The following is a 26,412-nucleotide window of genomic DNA, read 5'->3' as shown; positions in this document are numbered from 1 at the left end:
TGTCGAATTTCTTATGCATATAAACTATACTTATATTAATATTCATCCAACTAAGAAACCTCGTTATTTTATTCGATGAAATAAAGTACAATAAATGAAACAAAGATCCGACGCTGTTCCACTAACCAAAGAAAGAAAGAGAAAAAGAGAAAAGGAAAAAAAGTAACTTTGCAAAATTGGTTACGCGTTTGGTGGATCGCATTTGGAATTATCCATTTCTCGCATTCTCTTTTCTTCACCACGCACAACTTTACAACGCTGGTTCGATGCAAAAGAAGAAAAAACAATTTCACGGACAAATAATCGCGAATAATCATCGAAATTGGACGTATGATGGATCGCACTTGGAATTATCTATTTCTTCCATTCTTCACACAATTCTACACCACTACAACTGCCACAATACAGATGCACAATACCGTTTCTTCCTCTTACAAGACAGACAAAGAAAAAAATTCCTCAGCGAATAATCGTTGAAATCGAATATATTACGCCCAATATATGATATCTATCCCCCTATATATTTCTCCCCCCCCCCCCCCCGAATACGTTTTTTCGTATCTGCGCGCGTCATCTTCTCCCTCGCATACACGCATACGCGTGTATAGAGTCGACGGCAATTCAACAAATGCGGTGAGATTAGCATTGTTCTTTGTTGCCGTTCGCTTATAAATTGTCGTCTCGAATCCATTATTTCCTGATTAACGGGAAAAACGAGCGAGGCACGGTGCGCGATGCCGTCGCCGTACAAAAGGCGCCACGCAAACGCAGGATGTGGAGAGGAGTGGAAGAAGGAAAGGAAGGAAGGGGGAGAGAGAGAGAGAGAGAGGATCGTTGGAAATGAAAAAAACACTCGTCTCCCGCGAGCACAATGTCTGTCGTTTATCCGACTTCGCGTTGCGACACACGCTTTTAACGCCGAAAGCCCCCGCGCGCCTATTGTTCCCGCGACGCTCGAATAAAATATCCGTGGCTAACGAAACTTGAAATAAAAAAAAAAAAAAAAATGAAAAAGAATGAATCTGAATCAAACTTTCGGGACGCGTTTGATGCGCGATAAATTTTTTTTTTTTCTATGAGCGATAGAGATATGAGTTTCCTGTTTTTTTCTTTTTTTTAATTTGATTCTGTTTGAAAAGTGTACAAGGTAGTTTTCCTCTCTTTCTGCGTGGTACTTTTTTGTTTGTTTATTTGTTTGAGATAAGAAAGATAAATCTAAGGATGGTAATCTTTGAATGAATGTCATAAAAAGTAGAATTAAAATTTGTATCATGAGACGATACAATAATATTTTTATTCGCTCTTAATTTATCAGAGAGGATAAAAAATAACAATTAAACGCCTGGGGATAATTTAATTGATAAAAATGAGACTTAAAAATTTGTTGTAATGGTTGCATTGAATATCTGATTGAATTTCAATCTCGGTGGACGAATATACCGTTGTTAAAGTTACATCGAAGTTAAATGAAAGTTAAATTATCGAATATAAAGTGAAAATTAAATTAACGTGTGTTCAATGTTACTTCGATCCACGATCTAACGCAAATAGATATCCTCGTTCTCGCCTATTCATCTAAGGATTAATTTTATCATCCGTGATAAATTCTGACCCAATAATTTCACGTATCGCGTATCAATCAATCAAACCCACGCTTCGCCCTCGATACGTACAATAACATCAATATCGCGCCCAAGTTAATTCCGGGTAATGTATTGCGATCTATCTATCAGAGAAATACGAAAATCAGTGCGTTTATCGTTCCCCCGATTGACTCGTTTCGCATAATTTAATTTATCGTATCGCGTTTAAACAATCCGCCCGTCGAAAATCGAAACCGAGAATCGAAATTTGAATTACAACAGGGTAGAATTCGAAATAAATATACAAAGCTCTGTCCGTTCCGTTTACCGTTAAATACGCCGCCAGTTAGCGCTTTGCGAAAATATTTACTACGGAGAGCTTAATCCCGCGCGTCGGTATCATAAATGCGGGCAAATTATTCCAAATAGTGGAAACGGCCAATGTATTTGCCGGCCCGAGTCTCCATTATTACGCGATTTAACGCGACACGTCGATTATTATATGCGGGGGAGGAGGGGGAAGATATCGAGGTTTTATCGAATTTTCACAGAGTTGAGATTTTCATAGAGATATCATCAACTGATACGCGTAATACGTCCGGACATTATGGATATCGTAAATCACGTGGCACGTGACGTCGATATCCTGGGACGAAGCGATATTTAGAAATCCGGCGAGTAATGGATCACGGGTGTATTACACCTTTCGTCGATACGACATGTACAAATATCGAACGCGATCTTCTCGAAACGAAGATAAAACTCGAGTCATCGATTCGCCTGGTGCGGTATCCGTGTATGCTTTTCAATCTCGCGATTCGTGAAACGTGTGCGGCGGATAGGTAATTTTAAGTTCGAGAGTGGAAGATTTCAAAGGTACGATCATTGTGCGGCTGTGTGTAACTCGAACGGAAAGCTAATCGAAAATAATTTATTCGACGACGACGTTGTGACGAGCGGTGCGATGGACGAGGAATGTTTGAGGTCAAATTCAATGAACCATGACCTATTCGCTACAAATTGAGAAAACAGGAAAAAAGAATGAGTTTCATTTCCGGAGTTAACAGGAAGAACTGTCAATAATAATAAACTAAACGTCGCAAATAAAGACGTTCGCATCCTATAATGAACTGTAGGACTGAAATTAGTCGTGAAAATATTAACACAAGATACCTTTTCTTCTACGTTAAAATAAACCATCAGTTTAAATAATAATCTTTTATTTAAAAGCAAGAAAAGACAGGTCTTCGCGCAGCCGGCGTGAAACGGCTAAATTACTTTCCTTTCAACAGGCACACGCAACCCGAACAGGCCGATTAAAAAAAAGGAAAATGAGGAGTCATAAAGCAAGAGTCGAGTCATAATTAAAATACACACCGGGGTCCCTAACGACGCATGAAAGTTACAACACTCGGCTCGAAATGGCCCTCAAGGGAAAGCATACAAGCCAATAATGCAGTTCCTCCGACAGGGTTCACCGGCCACCCTTGAGCCTCGCCAGTCATCCTTAACCGTGAAACTAAATCTGCGAATATGGTAACCGTTCGACACACGCCTTCGTGCCACACACGCGTCCAAAAAACGGCGAAAAGAGGATCGATCGTTGATTTTTCGCTCCTTCGAATTCCATCCATTTCGTTCTAAATTTAACCCGAAACGCGCCTCTACGGATCTACGACCCCGTAGAGGGGCCAACTCCAGCGTGAAATCATTTGTCCAGGAGGAAGAGGGCTGCGGGGCGCGAAACGCCCGCAAATTGAATAGCTGGCGGAAATACCGGTGGAACGAGCCAACGAATAACCCACCTTCTCTCCCCTTCCTCCTCTCGAAATCGTGTATCCAGCTCGGTCTCTCCCTGATTTATTAGGGCCACCACCGTCAAAGAAAACGCGCAACGTTCGCTCCCTCTTCCCACTCTCCTCCTCCTCCTCCTCCTCCTCCCTGTGCTCCGTGTTTCCGGTTGCTCGTATCGCGCGGATTCGGACGGAAAAATGTGGAATTTCAATAGCAATCGTTTCGTTCGCAGCGCGAGTGGATTAAACGCGTTCGAATCTCGCCAGATTCGGTGAAAAATCGTCCTTGTGTCTTCAATAAATCGGAATAATGGCGGATCGGGTGCTGCTGTGGTCCATCCTCCTCCGTGAAATCGTTTCGTGTTCATTTTGAAAGGCTAGAAAATCCGATTGGGAAGAAATATGTGTCGCGATCGATGCGTGTTTCTTCTTTCTTCTCCTCCGCACAGCAGAATTGCGCCAATTATTTTCATTTCTCATCATCAGAACCGATCTGAAGAAGAACGTTTTGCAAGAAAGTATGTGGCGTACATTCGGTCGAATCTCACGCGAATTATTATATTTTCTTCGTTTACGTTTATCCAAAGATCCAAACTTCTCTTCTCTTCCTCCAAGATTTCTTCGACAAGATTTCTCTTCCCTGTTCCGTGGACGAACACGGAGTTTCGATCGACGCGTTTGCAATTCGAATTGAACCACCGTCGCAGGGACGATATTTAATGAAACGTCAGTCACATTTGCGTATCGCGATATCCAATTCTGCGAGGCAGCGAAGAACAAGGGGTCGCGTAGGAGGAAGGAGCAGAGGTCGCCGCGGTCGGCGGTCACGCGATAAAATAATTAAAACGCCCCTCCCTCGTTTCGTGTTGAAAAGGTAATTATTATTCCGTCAGGCGGGGTAACCGAGAGAAAGGGGGAATTACACGGGAGAACGAGAAGGTGAAAGAAAAAAAAAAAGGAAAAGGTATATTCCGCCTAAGAAATCTCGGAGATCTACATCTACTGTACACACACACGCGCACACACATATCGATCACGGAAGTTAAGAATCCCTCGAAACGAACGAGTGGAGAAAACGACACCGATAAATCCACGTGCGATACGCGCACGAAACGTCGGTTGAAACAAAGGTGGGTAGGAAGAAAGAAGGAGCAAGCGTCGACCGTTTGAATACGCAAGGTGATGGCGGCGAAAAAAAGCAATCGGTGACAATGAGAAACGAAGGAGGGCAAGAAACGAGGTGAACGAGCGAGGGACAACAAAAGCGGATACGAACATCGGTCTACCACCACGTTTATTTTTTTTTTTTTTTTTTTTTACAAATCCACGGGGGTGGGGCAAGGTGGGGACGGGAGGAGAAAGGTAAGAAGATGGCAGGTAGATGGCGAAAAATTTGGAAACTCGGATAAACTAGGCGGGATATATATAGGGGGTAGTAGCGGGAGGAAGTGGAGCGCGTAAAAACGGTGGCGGGAAGGAAAGAAAAAGGAAGGGCTTAATATCGTGTAACGTAATTTAAAAGTGTAATTGCTCTTGTCATGCTCGACGCTGAAGAGGAGACAGAGGCACGGGGAGGAGAAGGGGACCGACAATGGCTCGGTCCTGGCCAACCTACCGGCCACCGTAATAAGTTTTCATGCAAAGCGAACGTGGATTATCCAACCGTGAATGTGCCCGGGAATTATATTTCACGGGAGGAAGCAGACTGTTACTGTTTCTATCTCCGTCCTTCTACGCCACCCTCACCCTCTTCTGCCTTCTCTCCGTTCCTCCGCTTTGCGATCCTCTGCTGTCCCTCTCCCTCTCCCTCTCTCTCGTCCTGTCTCGAGCTTGTCATAAATTACACGGACAAACTGGGGCCACCGGCCCCAGGATTTACCAGTATCCTATACGAGCTTGTACCTTTCCACCCTGTCTCGTTTTGTCCCGCACCGCGACGTTTCTAGTTTATGCGCGCTCATCTCCGGCCCTAGCACTCGACCACAGGTGAACCGACACCGTCCACCCGTCGTCTTCTGTCTTCCGTCTCCGCGAGAGTCGCCCATTGATCACCGTCGATCCGGATCAACGGCCGTCCTCCATGTACATCGAGCGTAGGGGGGACGAAACGCGTCGACAAGTGGGTACGATCATCCACCGAGATTCTTTTGGTTGATTCAACGACGATGTAACCTCTCTTTTAATTCGATGATACATTCAGAGATGAATGTTCTTTTTCTTTTTTTTCCTCCCCTTCAATTTTTAAGTTTATACTCAGAGTTTTACGATTTTCAACCATGGGTCGAAGAACGTATCGTAAGATTGGAAGAAAAGTTCGATCCTCTTCGAAGGAATTCGAACGAATCGATATACCCCTGCGCGATTTCAAGATTTCCAGATCGTGGGAGCGATCGAGGCGTGGAAAAGGACGGCCACGTTTAACGGAGAGTTGTTCCTGTTCTTCGCGAGTAACATGGGAATAAATGGAAGGGAGAATGAAGGAGGGAGCGTGGTCAGGAAAGGGGTGAAAAGCCGGCGCGACCAGGATTGGGCCGGCACCAAGTCCCGGGAGTTTAAAGGAGAGAGACACCACGGAGAGGAGCCGTTCACGGGTTGGAGCCGAGCTAGCGAGCCGTTGCGTGAAACGTCGGCCGGGCGAGCGAGTAAGAGGGAGAATGGAAGAAACGGATCGCCGTAGGGTTCGTAGGGAGAGCGAGGGGGGCGAAGAGTGGATCCGCGAAAGGGGGGAGGGGATGAGAGGAGGCGAGAAGGTGAGACATATGAAACGGACATGAACTTTGAGCGGAGCAAGAGCACACAAGCCTCTTGATGTCGGTTGGCGTTGAATACGCTCGGTGGTGGAGGAGCTCTGTCTGTTCCGGTGGATGGTGTGTGCGTGCGTGTGTAGGTGGAGAACAGTAGAGGGGGTCGAAGGCGGCGGCTCCAGACTCGAGACCCAGGTCGATATCAGCCTCGAGCAAACCAGACATCTACCGACCATTCGCAAAACATTCACCTCAAGTGTCCCCGGCAATGCCCCCTCTCTCTCTCTCTCTCTCTATCTCTCTGCTCTTTCTATCGGTCCTTCTCTCTCTCTCTCTCTCTCTCTCTCTCTCTCTCTTTCTCTGTCTCGCTCGCTCTCGATACGATGCAACCCTCTCGGAGCGATGCAGCCGCGGAGGGGGTGGAAGGCGCGCCACCTTCTGCATCCCTCCAACGCACCAGATCTTTTCACCGTTCTCCTCCTCTTCCTTCTCGAGAGATAACCTCCGAACGGGAACTGAAATCGCATTAACGATCGCTTCACGGGTCACTTGCGCCCCGTTGCTTTTCCACGCCGGCCTTTCTCACAGCGGAAGGCGGAATTTAATTGTCGATCATCGCTGCTTCGACGAGAGAGAGAGAGAGAGAGAGAGGAATTATATCGCCACCGTGGTGATCCGGTTATGAATTTATTTACATTTTGCGACTAGTGTATTTAGAATGAAAGGATGGATGGATTTATCGTTGCGATCGAATCAGTGTGATATTTTAAATTTGTTCTACTCGTGATACAGTTTGGTAAATAAAAATTTGCACGATTGGGATAAATTTATTCTCTTTTAAACAGAAGAAATTAATTGGTAAAGTAAGGATAGGAAAAAGAAAAAAGAAGAAGTGATTTCATACAATGGGTAATAAACAATAGCGTAATGTAATGAATAATAAGACGCGTCGCGAAACGAACGTCTTAATAATTATTCGAAATTGAACGTGAGAAAAATCTAAAATGATATATCATCGTCGTTAAATATAGGTATTACATCTTCGTGTTTACATCCATATGTATATCTGCATACCGATCATAATTGGATTCGAACGATTAAACGCGAAGCGTCCATACGGGCTGTGGTGTATATTTGCAAAATTGCATGGAATAAGCTTAAATAATATTATCACTTTCGAAACGGCTGAGATTGTAGCCGGTCCATTCATATGCAAATACCCCGAGTTAACAGATGCTACCTATTTACGCGTAATCATCCGTATTCACCTGCCAATTACGCTGGTATTTTCCTGTAAACGACAGCGCAATTACGCTTCGAACTTTGATAACTTTTCACGTACGCTTAGTGGAAAACCGCTAATAAGGAATAATTGCTTTTGTAAAATCAAACGTACATCCGAGCCGGTGACGATGATTTACAGTGACGTTAAAAAAATTATTAGCCTGTAATGCGAGAAGGTGATTTGTCATTCGATATTAATTTTATATACAGATTCAACGTTGATTACAAGCTTCAATAACTTCTGGACAAGATTGATATTCGTTATCGTATACCTTGGAAGAATCTGTCTACACTTGGAAAATTTATCTTCAATGAAAATATTCCAAAAGGAAAAATTGGAATTGTTACTCTCACAAATGTATAACTTTCGTTGAAATTAATATTAAGGATCGGTGAGAGGTCTCAAAATTTCAAACGATTTTTTTAGATACCAAAGAACAATACATCGAGACGAGAAGAATCATTTTGAAAAACCTCAAAATTCTATTAGACGAAAAATTCATTCATACATCATCGATCAAGACATGAGAAATCTCAAGAAACATCTCAAAATCGTCATCGAATAATTCATTTATTCATCTCGAGTCGAAGCACGATTAAAAGAATACCTGACATACAATAGAATTTCGAATGGAAGGAGGAACAATCCGTTGTTCGATCGCGTGTGAACGACGACCGTCGGCTTCTTATTCATCGCGGTCGCATTAACGTTCATAAACTTTGAGCGTACTCGATGCCGTATTTCAAGTTAATGAGGGCAATAAATTTATACGTCGCGGTGGACTGGCAGGGTGACAGGGAGATTGAACGACGACGGGGAGAGGGTGGTGATTCTCTTCTCTCTATGGATGGAGGAAAAAGGGAAGGACGGTCTGGGCGCTCGAAGGAGAAGGAAGAAGAGAGAGAGAGAGAGAGAGAGAGAAAGAGAAAGAGAGAGAGGCGAGTGAAAAACGCGGCGAGGAAAGAGAGAGGTGGCAGAAACGGAGGCAGAAATTGAGAAAATGGAAAGGTGGAAGGGTGGTGGCGAGTAAAAGTAATTGGAAATGAAGAAAAGGCATTGTGGCGAGCGAAGTGGGAAGAAATTACGAGGCGAGGCAGGGTTTGGAGGGAGGGGGGGAAATAAGTGGAAAACGCGGGGATACGCGGTAAATGGATGAGCGGATCGGAAATAGCGGGCAACGGTGTAATTGTGGTTGTTGTTGTTGAGAAAATAAAATTCGGACGAGGAAAAAAAATTTTAATTGGGAGAAAAGGAAGAAAGTATCGAAGGATGTAAAAGGATGTATTGGGGAGAGAAAAAATTAGGGGGGAGGAAAGGAAATATATGTACGACAGGGGAAGAAAAATTCTGAAAAATACATCGGATCGGGGTACATCGAGAGGATTGGAAACAAGAAGGGGGAAAAATACTACGGTTGGCGAAGCATGGAAAAATTGCGAGCCGATAGTAAGGGGTATAATATAGGAAGGAGGAGGGAAAAAGTCAAGGAGGAAGGGGAGGGAGGATATCGAGGATGGTTGTGCACACAAGCGACCGATATTCGTTTTTATTAATAGAAATTCAATTTGAACGGAGCAAGCTCGGCAATTCGAAGAAAATCGAATTATCCTCGGAATTATCGGGAGTGCACACGATATCCGTGCATCCGTGTGTATGTGTGTGGGTGTGTGTACACATATACGTATGCGTAATCTGGAACCAGAGCACGTTTTACGCGTCAAGCACAGTACGTAGAGTTTCGCATACGACGATATTTCACAGCATGAAAATGTTGCGACCTTAATTCCTTTACTGTCAAACGTCGAAATACTCGACGTCGTTTGCTCGTTTCGAAACGTTTTTGTTCCCCCTGTTTACTTCTTTCGGTGATTCAATATTTATGGGGAGGAGAGAGAAGGAAAAAACGAGAGAGTTATCCTCCCTGTTTCCCGACCATTCTTTGATCGAGAAAACAATCGAGATAGTTTGAGCGAAATTTGATATTATAATTTCTTCGAGCGGAATATCTGCAATTAATCATCCCCCCGCCGAGAGAAATGAAGCGGGCGAGCGTTGAAACGTCTCTCGCCTAACGAAGCTGAAAGTTTTTCAAGGATTGGCGGGAGACGAGGGGTTCGTGGAAAGTTTTAATTGTTATTTCTTCGAACTATTTATACAGTTTGTTAATTGCGAGATAGGTAAGAAAAACATTGAGCCACACGGTTTCCGAGCTGAGAGAATAATTACGTGCGCGAGCAAAATTTTCCTGCTCGCTGCACTTTTCGCTGCTATTTGCCACAACGCAGAATGCACTCTTTCATGCATACAAATGTTCGAAATGGAAAATTTACATTACATACCGAAAAAGAGTGGTATTGTTCTAAAAAAATCTGTCGCAAAATTTACACCAAAGATTACGTGTTAAAAATATAAATTTATCCAAACATGGATATGAAAAATAGATAGAGAGGAGAGAAAAAAAAAAAACTTCGCGCGAAATTTTAATAGAGAACTAGAATTGAATTAGAATAAAATTTCGATATATCGTTGATCGTTAAAAGGGGGGGGGGAAAAAGAAAGAAAGAAAAAAATGATTTACGAGAGAGCTATTATATCCTCACGATATGCATCTCTCGCTAATTGTACGAATTATTTTAAAAACGGTTTTAAACGAAAATTATTCACCTTAATAGAAATTTAAATTTCATATAAGGTTCTTAATTGAAGCGCCATTCATCCCGGTAAGGAGATTTTAACGCGGCTTTTATGCAACGCGAAAGACCCTTTCATACGATAAAAATTCGAAAATACCGTAACGTGCGTAAATTGTATAGAAATTTTTAAAAAAAATTTTTCCTCCGACGGAATTTAGAATAAGATCTTAAAACAGAGAATCGAAATATCTTCGTCCATCCATCCCAATATATTTACTACGATTCGAATCTCTCTAAGGGAAATCCAACATCGCCCAAAATTTTCCATCAATTTCCCACCAAAAACCAAGTCGAGTTTAAAAGATTCGAGAGACACTTCTCTCGATCTCTTCGATCGCCACTCCCCACCTCTGTTACTCGCGAACACCGGCACGAGCGCGAATAATACACACAATAAAATGGACACGCGCGAAAAAATCAGCGAGAAGACCTTTGGAAGAAAATATCTTTGAAGAAAGTGGAAACGTACCCGATAGGATTCTTCCACCCTCTATTTCCATCGCTCGTAAAGTTGGCCGCGAACTATCAAAGTGGAACGACTTATTCGCGGCCGCTCTTCATCCGGGACCAACGTTTGCCAATTACAAAAGGGAACCGTGGCGAATTCCACCCCCCCCCTCGGGCCTTTCCTCCCTTTTTCCCGGTGAAAACTTTGTGCGGTCCGGATCCTTTTCCACCGAGACACCGTACAAGATTACTTTCTTTGTACAAGCACGAAGTTCGTTTCCCTGCCGATGGCTCCAGTCGATTACAAAGACCGCTCTTTCAGACGTGGGGGTGGGGAGGATGGAGGGGGAGGGCCTTTTGTGACGCGGCTTTCGTCGTCTTATCCGCGAAAGTCATACCTCGTTCCACGGTTCTATCTTTCCCTTTCTCTCTCTCTCTCTCTGTATCCTCGTCTCTCTCTCTCTGCCCCCCCCCTCGTCCTCCTTCTCCTTTTTCAGGGGAATTAATCGGCGACGGATGCGGCCGGTGCTCGATTGGAAATTAAAAATCGACTCGCTTTAAAAGGGCGTGCACCTTTGAAGCCGCTGCGCACCCGGAAGTCGTGACTCGAATTCAATGGAATTTGCAGTGGCGGTGGGTGCTGCTCGGCCATGCGAGAGAAAGAGAGGAGGGAAGGGAGAGGGAGAGGGAGAGGGAGAGGGGGGGGCGAGTAATTCGACGCTCTGCCGGCTTACCTTTTTCTCGCGGCCAAAACTTGCCTCTTTGTTCAACCGTGGCAAAGGGGAATGTAATTTCGTGACCGTTTTGTCGCCGTGACAACCGTTTCACCCTCTCTCTGTTCTACGATTAATCGGGGATCGCCGAGGAGGAGACCATCGGCAGCTTTGAAATCCTGTCTACTTTTGCCCAGAATACTCTACTGGTACTCACCACTTTCGTCTAATCAATACAAAATACCATTAAACTTGTTCGAATATCGGGAACTCGGATAAACTTTGCATATTTTGTGTCGAGAATCGGCGAAACAATAATAAAGTTCGTTTCGAAAATTGAACTCGTCATTCCTCAAGAGTGGAGATTCAAAAATAGTCGAGTTGTTCGTTCCCTCGACTCGATTCGAGACAACAACCGATCGTTCGCTGGAAGACGCTAATTCGAAATGAGAATTGGAAGGGAGGAGAGAATGAAAAGGGAAAATGAAGAAGACGCGGTGCACGCGTGCGCCCACGGTACCGCGTGGAGGATGCAAATTCATTAAAGCAAATTACTTACGCACGGGCTTAAACAAGACGAGCTCGATGTAATAAAAGGGTACTCGGTTACCCTTTGTTAACGTCATGGTGCAACTCGTGCGTTCGCTTAAGCACTCGCTAATACATCCGCCGAGACAGAGAGCCAAGCCATTCGGGCTCGTGGCGGTGATAATGAATAGCAACAACTCCATAAACTAACTCCTTTGGAGAGAGAGAGAGAGAGAGAGAGAGAGAGAGAGAGAGAGAGAGGGAGAGAGGGACAGAGAGAGATCCTCTGCGCGTTTGAATTCGCGGCAACGACGACCGTGCGCACGGTATGTTGTCGAACCCCACCCAGCCACCCCGCCAGATTAGAATTGTTCGCCACGGTTTACGTTTTCGACTTTGCTACGGCGGGGAGAGGCAGAGATAAACGGAGAGAATAATCGGTATGCGATTCATTTGAAACGAATTCCTTCGAATCTGTATGTGTACGTGAACGAAGAATACGAATGGTAAAACTTTTGGAAGCTTTTTTTTTTTTGAATTTAAATTCTTCGAGAATTGCTCGAAAAATCGTAATAATTCGTAAGAGGATCCATTCGAAAGAATTGCTCTCGAAAGTGTATATTTTCGAAGCAAGTGTCAATTGGTTCGAAAGTTTTATTCCACTCATTCACGAAAGAAGGTATCAAAGGTTTTACAGTGGAATGAAATCGAAGGGAAATTAAGGAAAAATTCCATGGCAATGGTGGTAATAACCGTCCAAGGTATTTCGTAATTTTTAATATACGAAGAAGAAATGTTAAAGTTAGATATCGAGAACGAGGATAGTTTATGATTTGTAGCTTACGAGGTGTTTGGAGGATAATGGTACGACATGGTCTCTCTCTTAGGTATAGGTTCTGAACTGTTACTGGAGGTTAGAAAGATAAACCGACTTGACGGATGTTTAACGCGATGTAACTGCGATATTAGCACGAAGTGGCAAGAGGTAATTTATAGTCGTTGCGAAACCTGCCTTTTGTCCCGACTTTAACGCAAAAAGCTTATATCTCGTTTCCAAGTTACGACTATATTTTTACGCTTCGAGGCTCGTTACACTTAACATTCGCTCGAATTAACGACAAACCCTATTTTTTCTTTTTCTTTTTCCTTTTCTTTTCTCTTCATTCACCGTTATCCCAAACGGTTAATCACACACTCTCAACAATGCGCTCTCCATCTTATCTTCCCGAGCACATACGCATCCGAATCAAGGAAACAATAGTCTATTCACTCGATCTCCTCAAACGATTTCATTCAACGCTTGATCACCAATTCCGTTTTAATTCAACCTCCACCGTTCCTCCCTTCCTCGTACGTGCACGCACAACAGATCATCCCCCTCACCCCGTTCGTATCGACGTATCGATAATTCGCCCGGTTATCTCTTACAAACTCTATCCATCCCACCATGGAACTACACTAATCGAAAGCTAGCCAAATAATACCTGTGTGCAAAACCTCTTCCCGCTCGAATGAAGATCCCCGGTTCTGCTACGGAATCGGCAGAAAACGAGGAGGAGGAGGAGGAGGAGGAGGAGGAGGAGGAGGAGGAAGGAATCGTTCCGTGGCTCGATGATTCCGTGGTGTACACGCAACAATAGGCGGAAATGTCGGCGGGTACAAAAGGAGCATCGCGAGGAAGGATTGGACAGGGACGCCGATAAAGAAACCGGGCCGGATCAAAGCGTTTCTCGAGGCTGTCTCCTACATACGGTGGCCCAGATTGGTGGATAGTTACGGTGTCTGGCCATTGTAATTGGGTATCCGTGAACAGAAGGAGTCCTAACGCGTGCGATACGATCGATTTTCTCTCTCTCTCTTTTTTTATTATTTTATTTATTTGGAAAGAGCGAGTCGAGGTTTTTTTTTTTTTTTTTAAATCCTCATCGATCGCGCGCGGTTCGATTTAATTGGTTCGAAAACGGGCGGAACTCGAAAACGTGGACTGGTTGAAAATGGTTGCGATTAATTGGACGAGGATGTAATAATGTAACGAGGGAAAGAGGGGGGAGGAAGGGAACGAATTCCATTGAGTTTCTTTCGCGGGATTTACGGTGGTTCGTTCGATTAAGAATAGGGTTGGGATGGATGGTTTTAGGAGGGGTTGCGTTGAGTTTATTACATTGGTCGCGTTTAACCACGCGAATGCGGTGCTCTTATGGAATGATAACTTGTTTATTATTGGTGTTAAAATTAAAAATTACTTTGTCCTGTATTTCACTTTTCGCGCTCGAATACCTATCCTTCCCTCGAAGATTTCAACCAAATTTTGCAATAAAACGCGATTAGAAGAAACATTATACGGGCTTATATAGCTTCGTTATCTGTGCATTATTCTCAATGTTTAACCTCGTTTAACCTTAATTACAACGTAACAGTCCAACTTGTACTCGCCTAATAGAATATTCGATATACAAATGGATTTCATTCCTCCGCGGGGAATTTCACGTTGGATAATTTTACGGTAACGGTTCACGCTCAAATTTAAATATAATTTGAAACGAGAGGAGGGAGAGAGAGAGAGAGAGAGAGAGAGAGAGAGAGAGAGAGAGAGAGAGAGAGAGAGAGAGAGAGAGAGAGAGAGAGAGAGAGAGAGAGAGAGAGAAAGAAAAACTCGATCAAACTCGTTATTATTAACGTAACGATTAATGAGTAGATTCTAGATTCTCCTTGCAATATATTTTCTCTGCAACAGCAGCGCCAATGAACACGCGCGTCAAGAATATTAAAATACGAGGTCATAAATAGAAAAAGACGCGATAAATAAATCTTGGAGCGGAGCGTCTTGCACAACAATCACGTTGGCCAACAATTCAATTAGCTACGTATCCATTCTCTCTGACCGTAAATAACTGCCATTTTGGCAGAACTAAATCGTTGCCTCTCGCCGCGATTATGGTAATTTTCCCTATCGTTCCCAAAGAGCTCGTAAGACGATTCGAAAAAAAAAAAAAAAAAAAAAACGAAAGAAAGAGGACCCGTTCTTTTAACGTCTGCCAATTTTTCCCACCCCCTTTCTTCCTCGTTCCCTTCCTTTTCCTCCAAAGTCCAGACCAGGCTGTCTCGTTGTCCACCTAGGGGCTAGATAAGGAGTGTTTGCATTGCAGATTCGAGACCGATACAATCTTGCCGGCCCGTTGCCAGGAACACTCTCCGTCTGCTCCTACGCGGCGAGAATTCGTCTCGCGAGACGAATCGGCCGTTGCCGCATACGTAATAGAAATTGTAACGTCGTCGCGTCTAATTTATGACGACTACCCACGACCAGCTTGGATAACGTAGCTGCCAAAAGATCCGGTTGATCGACACCGTGACGAGATAAATTTATATTCCAGATCGGTTTCTGAAGTAGATATAGTAGGAATTTGGACTCCCCTTGGAGGAACGAACGACTCGTCAGTTTCAGACTTGTAACAGTTTGGAATTTAATAATAGTGGGTAAATTTTCATCGATGGTATTTCTTTTTTTTTTTTTAATATTTGGACATCGAGAGTGAAAATGTCTGCAGTTCATCGCTATTCCTTCATCGAAAATTTTACTTTCTTGAAAATACGGGGAAAATCCTTCGCTAGCATGGCGTCTGTCTCCACTTCAGACGCTTTGTTGACAATCCTGATTATACCTGTATAATGGCTACATAATAGTGGAATTATTTTCATTTATGAAGTTACGTATTATTTATGAAGGATAATCATCTAAAAAAATTGGGAGCTGAAATATTTTCGAAACTGTTAATTATTTTGATTCGATATCAATATACCTACAATTACTATCTTAACTGCTCGAATATGAAATTACATTTATAAATTAAACAAATCCTTAGAAATCGTAATTAGCATGTAATAAAAAAAATTTTTATATTATATCGATACGTTATTAAAATTTTCTAGACTCTATGCTGAATGAACCGAGATTTAGATAACAGTTAATTAACATTCGTATTTATTACAGAAAATCGATCCACGAAAGCATACGTGGAGCGTGTCGCGAAACAATAGCTATCGTAGGCATCGTAGAAATTTCGAGGGAACACATCTTTATTGGCGGGTACACGCGTAACAATCAGGCCGTTAATCGAGACCCATTAATCCAGGTGATCGATAATTCAGCCGGGGGATCGGGTTGAATCGTCACCGGGGGAAGGGAGACAATGACTGGAGGAGGGCACGATAATTGGTCGATAAAGTGATAAACCCGGGGCCCGAGATTATATTGTAACCGCGCCACCGTGTCACAGATATGCAAATGATTATTAATTATTAGCGCGTGGATCGTGAACGTTGTCGACGGGTCAAGCCCGGATCGATTCTCCTCCCGATCAATTCTCCCGGCGAGATGCTCTATGATAAAGTTTAATTAAGGAACGCATTAACGCGCCGTAGGATACTGGCCACGGGTTGGTGGTAAGCGCCGGTTGAAGCGAGCGGTTACCGAGGCCAGGTGTACGGATAATTATACGTTTTCCTCGTATATCGCGTCGCATGCTACCGGAATAATTAAGCAAAACTGACGATGAGCGCGCTCGCCTCTCCCCTCTCGCCTCGCCCCTCCTTCGTCCGCCAATTTCGTGAATTTTTCATATTTTCGCTCGCCACAACGCGCCCTCTCCGAATTAATAACGTAGCCGATGCACTCGCCATGCTTCTTCTTCCAGCTCCTATTGGCGCGCCGCGTTCATAATTAACGTTTAACCGGGTTAACTGGCTCAGGAGTAATCGTTCGTCGACGCGTAAACTCATTCCTTTATTCCTTGCTTCTTTTGGTATTTCGACTCGGTTTCGACTCGCAATAAAACTTCTTTGAATTAATTGTAAATAGATCGAGGGTAAAGGGACATTTCTCTCGAAGGGATCGTCGTACACTTAAACGAATAATCTTATTATCGAGACGCTGTTGAACGATATCGTTCGCGGATGCGTCATGCATGAGAAACACTCTTCGTCAACAATGTCAACGCTTATCCGACGCTGCGACAGACGAACGACAAACGAAACGACGACGCGTAAAAATAACCTAGAGAATATTTAAATTCCAAATACCTGTCTTACCTCCACTCAAAATTCTAGCCACGACCTTTACACGTGCGAACTATGAAAAGCGAAGAAACTCCATCGATACCTCCTCCCTCTCCCATCCGCGCGATCCCTCGCGTCATTGGCACGTATTCCACGCGTCCGACATAAATGCTCAGCCTCGCCTAATGACGAGGTTCAGCCACGGACACCCGATAAATGGACAAACATCGTTCGACTACCGCTTGCAATTAAGCATCTCGCGGGAGTGGGGGAGGAGGGGGGTCACTATCGGTCGTGACGCGTGACGATTCGATCGTTGGACGAGGGAAACGCGAAATGAATTCGAAACGAGGTTTCATCGATTCGACGCGGTTGTTCGATCGTTCCATCGCGCGCGTTTTACAAGCTTCCTCGGCCCTCTCTCGCACGCGCTCCTCCTCGTCCTCGTCATCATCATCATCATCATCGATGATCGTCGTCGTAGCCATCGCGCGACGGACGAGTATTGACTCGTTGAGGACGGGGAAGAGAGCTGGAGAAGAGAGATCTTCGGGGCCAGATTACGACAGGGTACATCGGCGGATCGTTTCGTTACACGATTTACACTCGGGACGAGGATCGACGTGCGCGTACCAACCTTTTTACGACCTCCTCGCTCCTTTCCCCCATTCTGGACTCCTTGTCGCGAACTCTCCACGCCTGATTTATTCAAATTGCGCGCCCTCCGCGGGAATGCTTTAAATCGCGATCGCCTCCTCCAGGAGGAGGATGCCTGCGCGATGGATATCGACTCTGCCGCGAGAGAGAGAGAGAGAGAGATTCCGTTTTCCGCGAATGGATGTGTAGTAGCTCGAGTCTGAGATTGCAGGGAAGATAACGGGAAGATTCAGGAGGATTGGAATTTTCTTTCTTGATCCCGTTCGTGAAAATTCGCGATTATTTATCTTATAAGCGAGCTATCATGTTGGTATAGTTAATCACGTTACAGTGAAAAAATTTTCAAATTTTTGATGGCAAATTTTCGAATAGAGCTCGCGTTTTAAATCATTCCCTTTTCTTTTTTTTCTTTTTTTTTTTTTTATAATTCAATGGAAAGTAATGGTTTGCGAAAAATAAAGATTCTTGGAACAATACGCGGATGTTCGAAATGACTAACAACCGCCAAGTATATTCCCGTGGCACAATAATTGCGGCAATTTAACAGACACGGAATACACGAGACGGTCGTGACCGATCCTTGAATAAAAATGGCCGTGAACATACCTTGGGGTCGAAGTTGAAGACCTGTTCGGGTCTTAGCGGACACTCGAGACCGCATTTGCAGGTTCCCACTGTTGTCAGGTACTCCTTCAGCTGATCCAGCGAACCCAGCGCTGTGCTGCTTGGACTGTAACAAAATAAAAGAATTATTAAGAAAGCGGGAGAAAAGTATTGGAGAGAGAAAGAAGTCGTTACGATAAACTAGATATATTCGAACGATGATAGCCAATTATAAATTATAAATGATCGTCACGGGATTCTTGTCGGTTAAGTAACATTTATATACATTTTCTTCTAGCAGGGAACCAGTTTAACACGATCGAAACGATAAATTTTCCACTTTCAGAGATCAAATTTGTCACAATATTAATATTAATGGGACTAATATCGCATACGATTTGATTTTGCAACTGCGACGCGATGCTCTCTCGAGTGGCTCTAATCGAATTTTAACACGCGAGTTACGAGGATTTTCTATCCCATGACGGGGGATAGATGTGAACCTATGCGTCAAACAGATTTCCCATTCTATGGGGTTTCTCAAAAATTATAGAAATAGGAAAGCGCAACAAGAGTTTTCTTAATTTAGTCAAGCATTGGAAAAGCTTTCCATTTCCATTTTTTCGTCTTAATTTTTCGAAAAGTTCGATAGATACTTGAATGGCATTGAACGCCAAATTTCCAATCACCAGCAGAAAAAATATAATACATACATCCCTCGATGATACCGAATTTCATTATCTTCGCCGAATTTAATTACTTCCATATTCGGTCCACGTTGTTCCTTTATCTCTTTGGCACGATTAATAACGCGTTTTCCTTGACGGGAAAGGAGGATCGGTTACCAGTACCCACCGTGCCACGGGAGAGGCAATAAAACGATCGCGAGACCACGGGTATTACGAACTCCAATCTCTTCCACGAGAAATCCTTAAATAGAATTCCCTATCGAAGGTCGTACGAGGGAACACGGGACGAAAATTAAAACGTCTCCTCTCGTTTTTCCTTTTTCTTTCCTTTCCTTTCCTTTCCTTTCCTTTCCTTTTTTTTTTTTTTCCTCCTCTCATCCAAGTTTGAAACGTGTTCCACCACGGTCGACGATCACCTCGAACATCGGCATCGAGGGGATGGTGGACGACCGATATCAAAGATAAATTAACCGACTCGTAAAGAAGCTGTAGATGCTCGAACTCAACGAGGGGGGAGTCGATGTTTTCGAGGGGTGGGGAGGGGAAGGATCGACCAAATAGGCGTTTCATAATTTCACCGGGTGCCGGGTGCGATGAGCTGGAAGGAGACGGTTTATTACCTACAGACATCGCTTGTTTGGTGAGAGAGGACGGTAATGGTTCGAGGACGTTTGCGAGGAGCGAGCGACGAACACCGAGGGGGATCCAAACACCACCACCACCACGATAATTCTAACTGGCCCTGCGAAACTAAAACGGTTATCGATGTCCGTAAAGGGGAAGGGAGGGAGGCGAGTTATTGCCTTGGAACGTTGGCAAATTTTCTTGGCGGTGGGTATTTCGTGATCGAGGGTGCTATTACCACGATTTGTTTAACCAAAAAATCGTCCATTTTGTTTTTTCGTATCATCGATCGGTTGAACGAATCTTAAATTATACGTATTTCTTGTTACAACATATATATATATATATATACACACACATATAATTTGTTAAGTTTATTTTTAAAATCCATTTCTACGATCGAATCATTTGATCACACTTCTCAACGTTCGAAATCCCAAAATCCGTCGAAAGATTCGCAAAATGTGCGAACAAAACATCTCTCTCGCGCCAAAATCCGATTCGACAAACGTCGTCCACGATTAACGGATTCGTTCGTTGCACCCCTCCCCGATCATCGTTGCATTTTTGTCGCCTCGAATTAGCATTTTCATTGGGCAGGTTGCACAGGCGCGGTAATTGAAATTCCGCGATAATTAATCCGGCCGTTGTGAACGGCGGGGCCGAAAGTCTGGCCGTCGAACCGAAAGACGGTTTATCACCTATCGCTCTCTGACGGCGTATAAACCGGGCGGGCGGCGATGCTTTGCAACCGACTAATTCGACGAAGGGATCCGAGAGCAGCGGGAACGGGTTGAATCAACGAGGTGAAACGGAGGCAGGGTCGCTCGGGTTGTATATTGATTACCTTGCGGAGGGGCGGAGAGGACTTTGTTTCAGGGTACTTTGCAGCTTCCTAAACTAATAACCTCGGGCGCTTCATCCCGGGCATTATAACCCCGAGGGAAGGCTCGCCTTCTCCCCGATCCAGGATCCATAGGAATCCTGCCGGCAATTATTTCTCGTGACAACAAGACGAATTCGAGCGGCCACGCTCGCGCGCTAATTTGCACCGGATTCGATTTGTATGGGCCGTGATGCCGCCTCGCCTTCTTGTCCCTCGGTTACACACCCTTTGTCACACACCCGAATTATGAAATACGTATTTTCATCTTCGTCCAGAGTTTGGCGAGTGATCGTTATATATATATATATATATTGGACGAGAAAACAGATTTCGAAGAGATCGATTAATGGAAATCTGTTTAAACGTAAAACGTAGTATTTGTATCAGTGATTCTAATGCAATAAGGAGTGTTGCTAGAAGCTTGAGAAGTTCGATGGAAATTTGGAGTGTTTAGAATCTGAAGCTTAGATATAGTAGACGTGCAATGGCTCGCCTTTTGATTACATCCTATTCCATTCGATGAATTGTAAAATATTCGAAAATTAATAAAATATGTAAAACGTGGTATTTGTATCGATGTTTTTCAATAAGGATTGTTATAAGAAGAAATAGCTTGAGAAGTTCGATCGATGGAAATTTGGAATGTTTAGAATCTGAGTTTAAATATAGTGGTACTAGTGCAATGGCTTGTCTTCTCTTTTGATTACATCCTATTCCATTCGATGAATTGTAAAATATTCGAAAATTAGTAAAATATGTAAAACGTGGTATTTATATTAATGTTTTTCAATAAGGATTGTTATAAGAAGAAATAGCTTGAGAAGTTCGATCGATGGAAACTTGGAATGTTTAGAATCTGAGTTTAAATATAGTGGTACTAGTGCAATGGCTTCTCTTTTGATTACATTCTATTGCATTCGATGAATTATAAAATATTCGAAAATTAATAAAATATGTAAAACGTGGTATTTATATTAATGTTTTTCAATAAGGATTGTTATAAGAAGAAAAAGCTTGAGAAGTTCGATCGATGGAAATTTGGAATGTTTAGAATCTGAGCTTAAATATAGTGATGCAATGACTTGTCTTCTCTTTTGATTACATCCTATTCCATTCGATAAATTGTAAAATATTCGAAAATTAGTAAAATATGTGGTTTTTACGTAATAATTCTTAAACGTGGTATTTGTATCAATGATTTCAATAAGGATTGTAAGAAATAGCTTGAAAAGTTCGATGCAATCGTCTTCTCTTTTGATTACATCCTATTACATTCGATGAATTGTGAAATTAATAAAATATGTAAAACGTGATATTTGTATTAATGATTTTCAATAAGAATGTTATAAGTAAGAATAACTTAAGAAGTTCGATCGATCGGAAATTTGGAATGTTTAAAATCTGAAGATAAGAAAATCTTTAGATATGATGCAATGATTCGTCTTGCCTTTTGATTACATCCTATTACATTCGATGAATTGTGAAATATTCGAAAATTAGTAAAACGTGGTATTTGTATCAATGATTTTCAATAAGAATTGTAAGTAGGAATAGTTTGAGAAGTTCGATGCAATGGCTCTTCTCTTTTGATTACATCCTGTTACATTCGGTGAATTGTAAAATATTCGAGAGTTTTTTTATTGGGTTAGTTTGAGGAATTCGATTAATGTATCGCAATTCGTAAATCATTACGTCCTGCTTTATGAATTATGAAAATATTATATCTTCATCTTGTCGAGAGTTTATCAGGGATTGTTATTAAGCGTAAAATATCTCGGATCCGTGAAATCTAGATATAATGAATTATACTATTTGATTTTCAATTTGCGAGTCATGAAGTCGTGCGATCATTCATGAAGATGAATTCAATTGCAATCTAAATTGAAGTTTAGATAAAATAAAGTGGCAAATATATTTAAACATTGGTGGAATATCAACATATATAAGCACAGGTTGTTCGTAAATTCGATAAATATTTGAATAATATAATAACCATAGCTATTTATTCAATTTTCATTTTTCGATCATTACGCGTATCGACTGTAATATACACTATAAATACATCGGCATGCTAATTTACATTTATTCGATTGTTAAATCCAAACCAAATTTAATTACTTTTAACAACCAACAATGTGAAATATGCAAATAAAACGAATAACTAAATAGCAATATGCAATTGTTCCTACATTTACAAACATTTGCATAACGCGTAGCGGGAAAAGAATGTAAAGTAAATCTAATATTAATAAGCACATATTTGAATCGTATTCAGTTCGTATATATATCCGTTTCATAAATTTCAAGTTTAAACGATTATGATATGATTTACGTTATAATTTATTGCACGACCCATAAATTATAATAATTAAAGGCAAGAAAATAATTATTCGATATATATTATACTCTTATCGCAAATTAAACATTTTCAAATAAGTGTTTCAAATTGCACGGAGCATGAAATAAATTAGCTCTCCACTTAGTTCTCGGCAAATTATTCGAATCGTTCCCCTATCTATCTGGAATTACATTCGGATTACTATATTATTCCCAGTAATAATGAGAGGAGAATGCTCTCTGTAGAATTAACCGGATCATAAATGAAATAGTATCGGGAAAATGGTGATTGCGCGCGAGTTATGCATCTCTCTTGTTATCAGTTGCATACATACAGTGTATAACTGGTTGGTACACTGATTAAAACCGTGATTGATCAACATTACGAAAATTCTCGGAGTAATTACTTTCCGTACTCTCTGCAAGACAAATTTGCCATCTACTCCGACTGTTAATTTCCCTCGGATTGAATTTGTCGAGGGAACACAAGGAGGGAAGGGTACCAAACTCGAATTTAACTGCCTCGCCATTTCGGTTTATTTTAAAACTTGATTGAGAAACAATCTTATACGGGAATCTTTTCCTCCCTGTTCGCAATATTTCCTTTAAATTATCCGTCTTCGAATTTAATTTTTAAATTTAACTCGAAAAGAAGAAAAAAAAAATTCCACCTAAGGAAAAAGTAAAAAATAGAATTACGAATTACAATTCCATTAAAAATTTCACATATCCATTCGATTCTAATGCACACACGTTTTTCTTGCCGAGTTTTTCGAGCCAGGTTTGCGGGCAGCAGACTTTTTCCACGCCACCCTCTTATCCCGGATTCTAAATGCAAAATCCTTGGCGATGTATCAACATTCACGGAACCATAGACCCAGCCTGGAATCCCAGTCTGGCGGAGAAAATAAGAATCGAGAGGCTCTCTCTCTTTTTCTCTCTCTCTCTTCCTCACTTCACGTGATCTCCATAAGGGTTGAGAAAATCTTGTATCATGGATAATGTAGTAAACATTTTTATGAGAAGGGAGGATCGCAACGAAGTACACAAACGTAGATACGATTCGATAAATAACGAGTTCAATGAACGAACGCGTTGTTTTCTTGTGTATATCTAAGAATTATTACGTAAAAAAAATTTGTAAGGGAAGATGGAATCTTTTTTACTCTTCCAAGCCACGAACCGATATCACGATATTGATAACTTATTTTCCTATAAAAGCCAGGACCAAGGATACGCAGCTGTGCGATTCCATAAATAAGGGTTGCGAGGAGATTTCGAGCCAGGTTTTCAGTTAGCGCGTGAGGTGTGTCGAGGCGTGTTTCACGGAAGGCACCGGTGGATGAATTATATCGGTCGGAGAGGCTGGCTAAGCTGCTTGTCCTCGTAAAGCGAATTCTGCCGCCAACGAAGCCAGCATCACCTTTTACGACGCGCCCACCCCTTTCGGTTACACCCTCCAAACCTTGTCGAAATCACGCAATCATTCTTGCCCTCCAACCGCATCTGCTCTTTACAATCCTATTTTCTTCTCCAAATAAAATTTTCTTCGTTTTTCGTCGAAACCTACTTTTTTTCTCTGTCGATAAAAGTAGACGATTGTCGTTTGATGTCGATAAATAAAATCGATAAATAAAAATAAAAGGAAAAAGCGGAAATCAAATATTCAATACGTTCCCTACACGCAGGGACGAAACGATAACAAACTTTTTTTGATTTTTCCGAACCATAAAGCACGTTTGAATATTTTCATAAATATCAACGATTCGTTCATCTTTTTTTATTAATCTCGATACCATTTTCCTCTTGCCAAATGCAACGTGGACAATAATTATAATAAATATTGTTTCAATTATTTATCAGAAATTTTATCCGTAATTGGTTGCTTTTCTGATCGATTTCATCGTCGAGTCGTTTTTGCATCGCATTGAAAGGATTCGATCCGTTTTTCGAAGAAATAGCAGAGTTGCGGTTTCGAGGATTGGACGTGTGGACGCGTAGCGCGTGCAGAAAAGCATATATGAAGGGTGAATTGTCGATCCGAGATAAGTATAGCCCGGGCGGCATAGACATTTTCATACACATGCACGGACACGATTTCGAAGGGTTATGGGAACCGTTCTAACGTCACGTCTTGTCACCGACAGCACGCGTGCAACCACACGTCGTTGGTCAAAGGATATTGCCATCTGAATATGAAAAACGCGTTCGATGTCGCTTTCTCTACTTTTTGTTTTCGTTTGATGTATAAGAAAGTATAGGTGAAGATGAAAAGTGAATAACATAACCTTGCGTTTGAAATGTATTTAATAGAAACTTGTGTAAAAAATTTAATAGAAAAAAAAAAAAAAAGAAAGGAAGAAAGGTATTTAGATGAATAAAAATAATATCTCGTTAAATATTCTTTTTCCAGGCTTTGGAAAACGATCGAAACAATTAATGTTACGCGAGCAAAGTAAAAGTAAGCTGAACGTGAAGGGAGAAGAATATATATTTGTTAAAAACGCGTAAAATGGAATTCTTTCGAATTGATTTCCTTTCAAGGGAAACTTTCAACGAATATTCCAATTTATTTCGAAAAATAGAAGGGAATATTTTAAATTCTCGCGTTAAACTATCCAACCATTTATATCAGAATCGAAACTTTGTTGCCTCAAAAATTACGCAACGTTTCCTAATACCTTCCATTTACACGAAAAAAAACTTTTCTCAATCTTTCAAATTACCGTCCAATCTTCTACTATTCACTATATCAACACTACGACAAATCCATTCAAATATAATAGGTTCTCAAATATATAAGATACAAAATAGAATCTAACCACATCGATTCGATTATCCGAGTACTCATACAATATAACACGAGGTTTGCGCAACGATACATCAACCTCGTCGAATTTTTCTGAAACAACCAACAGATTTACACGATTCTTCCTTCGAACGCGTGCGCGGACCAACAATCGCCAGTATCCGGCAAATCGAAATTGTTAATCGATGGGAGGGAAGAGGATGTCGAGAGCGAGAGCGAATGCATAGAAAGGAAGATCACGGGTGATAAATCGTGGAAGGCAGGCCGCAACGATATATATTTATATATATATATATATACACACCCGTACCAATTGGAATTGGCTCGTAATTCGCGGCCATTCCGACGGATGGCCTCACCCCGATAATTACCGCCCCGTGATAAATTTATGACAGCAATAATTTACGCGGAAACTGCGGCCGGCTGGCTCGATAAAGACCGATTAACTATAAAACGAAGCTACGCGCGCGGATCGACGCGACGCCGCGCGCCGCGACGCGAGCTTCTCCCTTCTCTATTTATCTGTCTATCTGTCTCTCCCCCTCCCCCTCGTTCGCTCCATTATACGGCGATCCAAGTTTAAATCGATGGGATAAGTCGGATTCGTTCGCCGGGATTAAATGCGCGAGATATCGACGTCCGATTCGATTTTTTTTTTTTTTTTTGCAAGTCGTTCCGCGATATTCTGGGATGTCCCGGGGATTGAGTTTGGATCTGGGTGGTTTTCCATGGGTGGTGGGTGGCGAGAAGGGTTTTAAAAAAAGGGTTTGAAAAAGGGTGGTTGCGGACTGTGTCGAATTTCGAACGATTGCGATTTAACATTTTCTTTTCTTTCTAGGATTTTAAGAAAATCCTAAGAAAATGAAAATCGGCGGGAAGGGTGAATTGAGAAATGATACTTACGATAAAAGTTAATTAAAATTGCGTGTTAGTTCGATGTGGTGGTTTAATCGAACAATAAAGAGA

General features: G+C 42.1%; 1 protein-coding gene across 4 annotated transcripts in view; it reads right to left on the bottom strand.

Annotated features, from left to right (window-relative positions):
• LOC122719971 (protein split ends-like) overlaps positions 1 to 26,412 on the bottom strand; it is a 320,147-nt gene that overhangs the window by 86,693 nt on the left and 207,042 nt on the right. For all 4 annotated transcript variants that reach the window (XM_043946295.1, XM_043946294.1, XM_043946293.1 and 1 more), the window contains exon 2: positions 18,105 to 18,228. In XM_043946295.1, coding sequence (XP_043802230.1) covers positions 18,105 to 18,228 — 124 coding nt within the window. The remainder of the gene's footprint in view (positions 1 to 18,104; positions 18,229 to 26,412) is intronic.

The sequence above is a fragment of the Apis laboriosa genome, unplaced genomic scaffold, assembly GCF_014066325.1.
Source record: "Apis laboriosa isolate Shangri-la unplaced genomic scaffold, ASM1406632v1 scaffold9_cov152, whole genome shotgun sequence".
In the NCBI taxonomy this organism is placed as follows: domain Eukaryota; kingdom Metazoa; phylum Arthropoda; class Insecta; order Hymenoptera; family Apidae; genus Apis; species Apis laboriosa.
The sequence above is the reverse complement of the archived record's forward strand: the minus strand, read 5'-3'. Positions and strand labels throughout refer to the sequence as shown.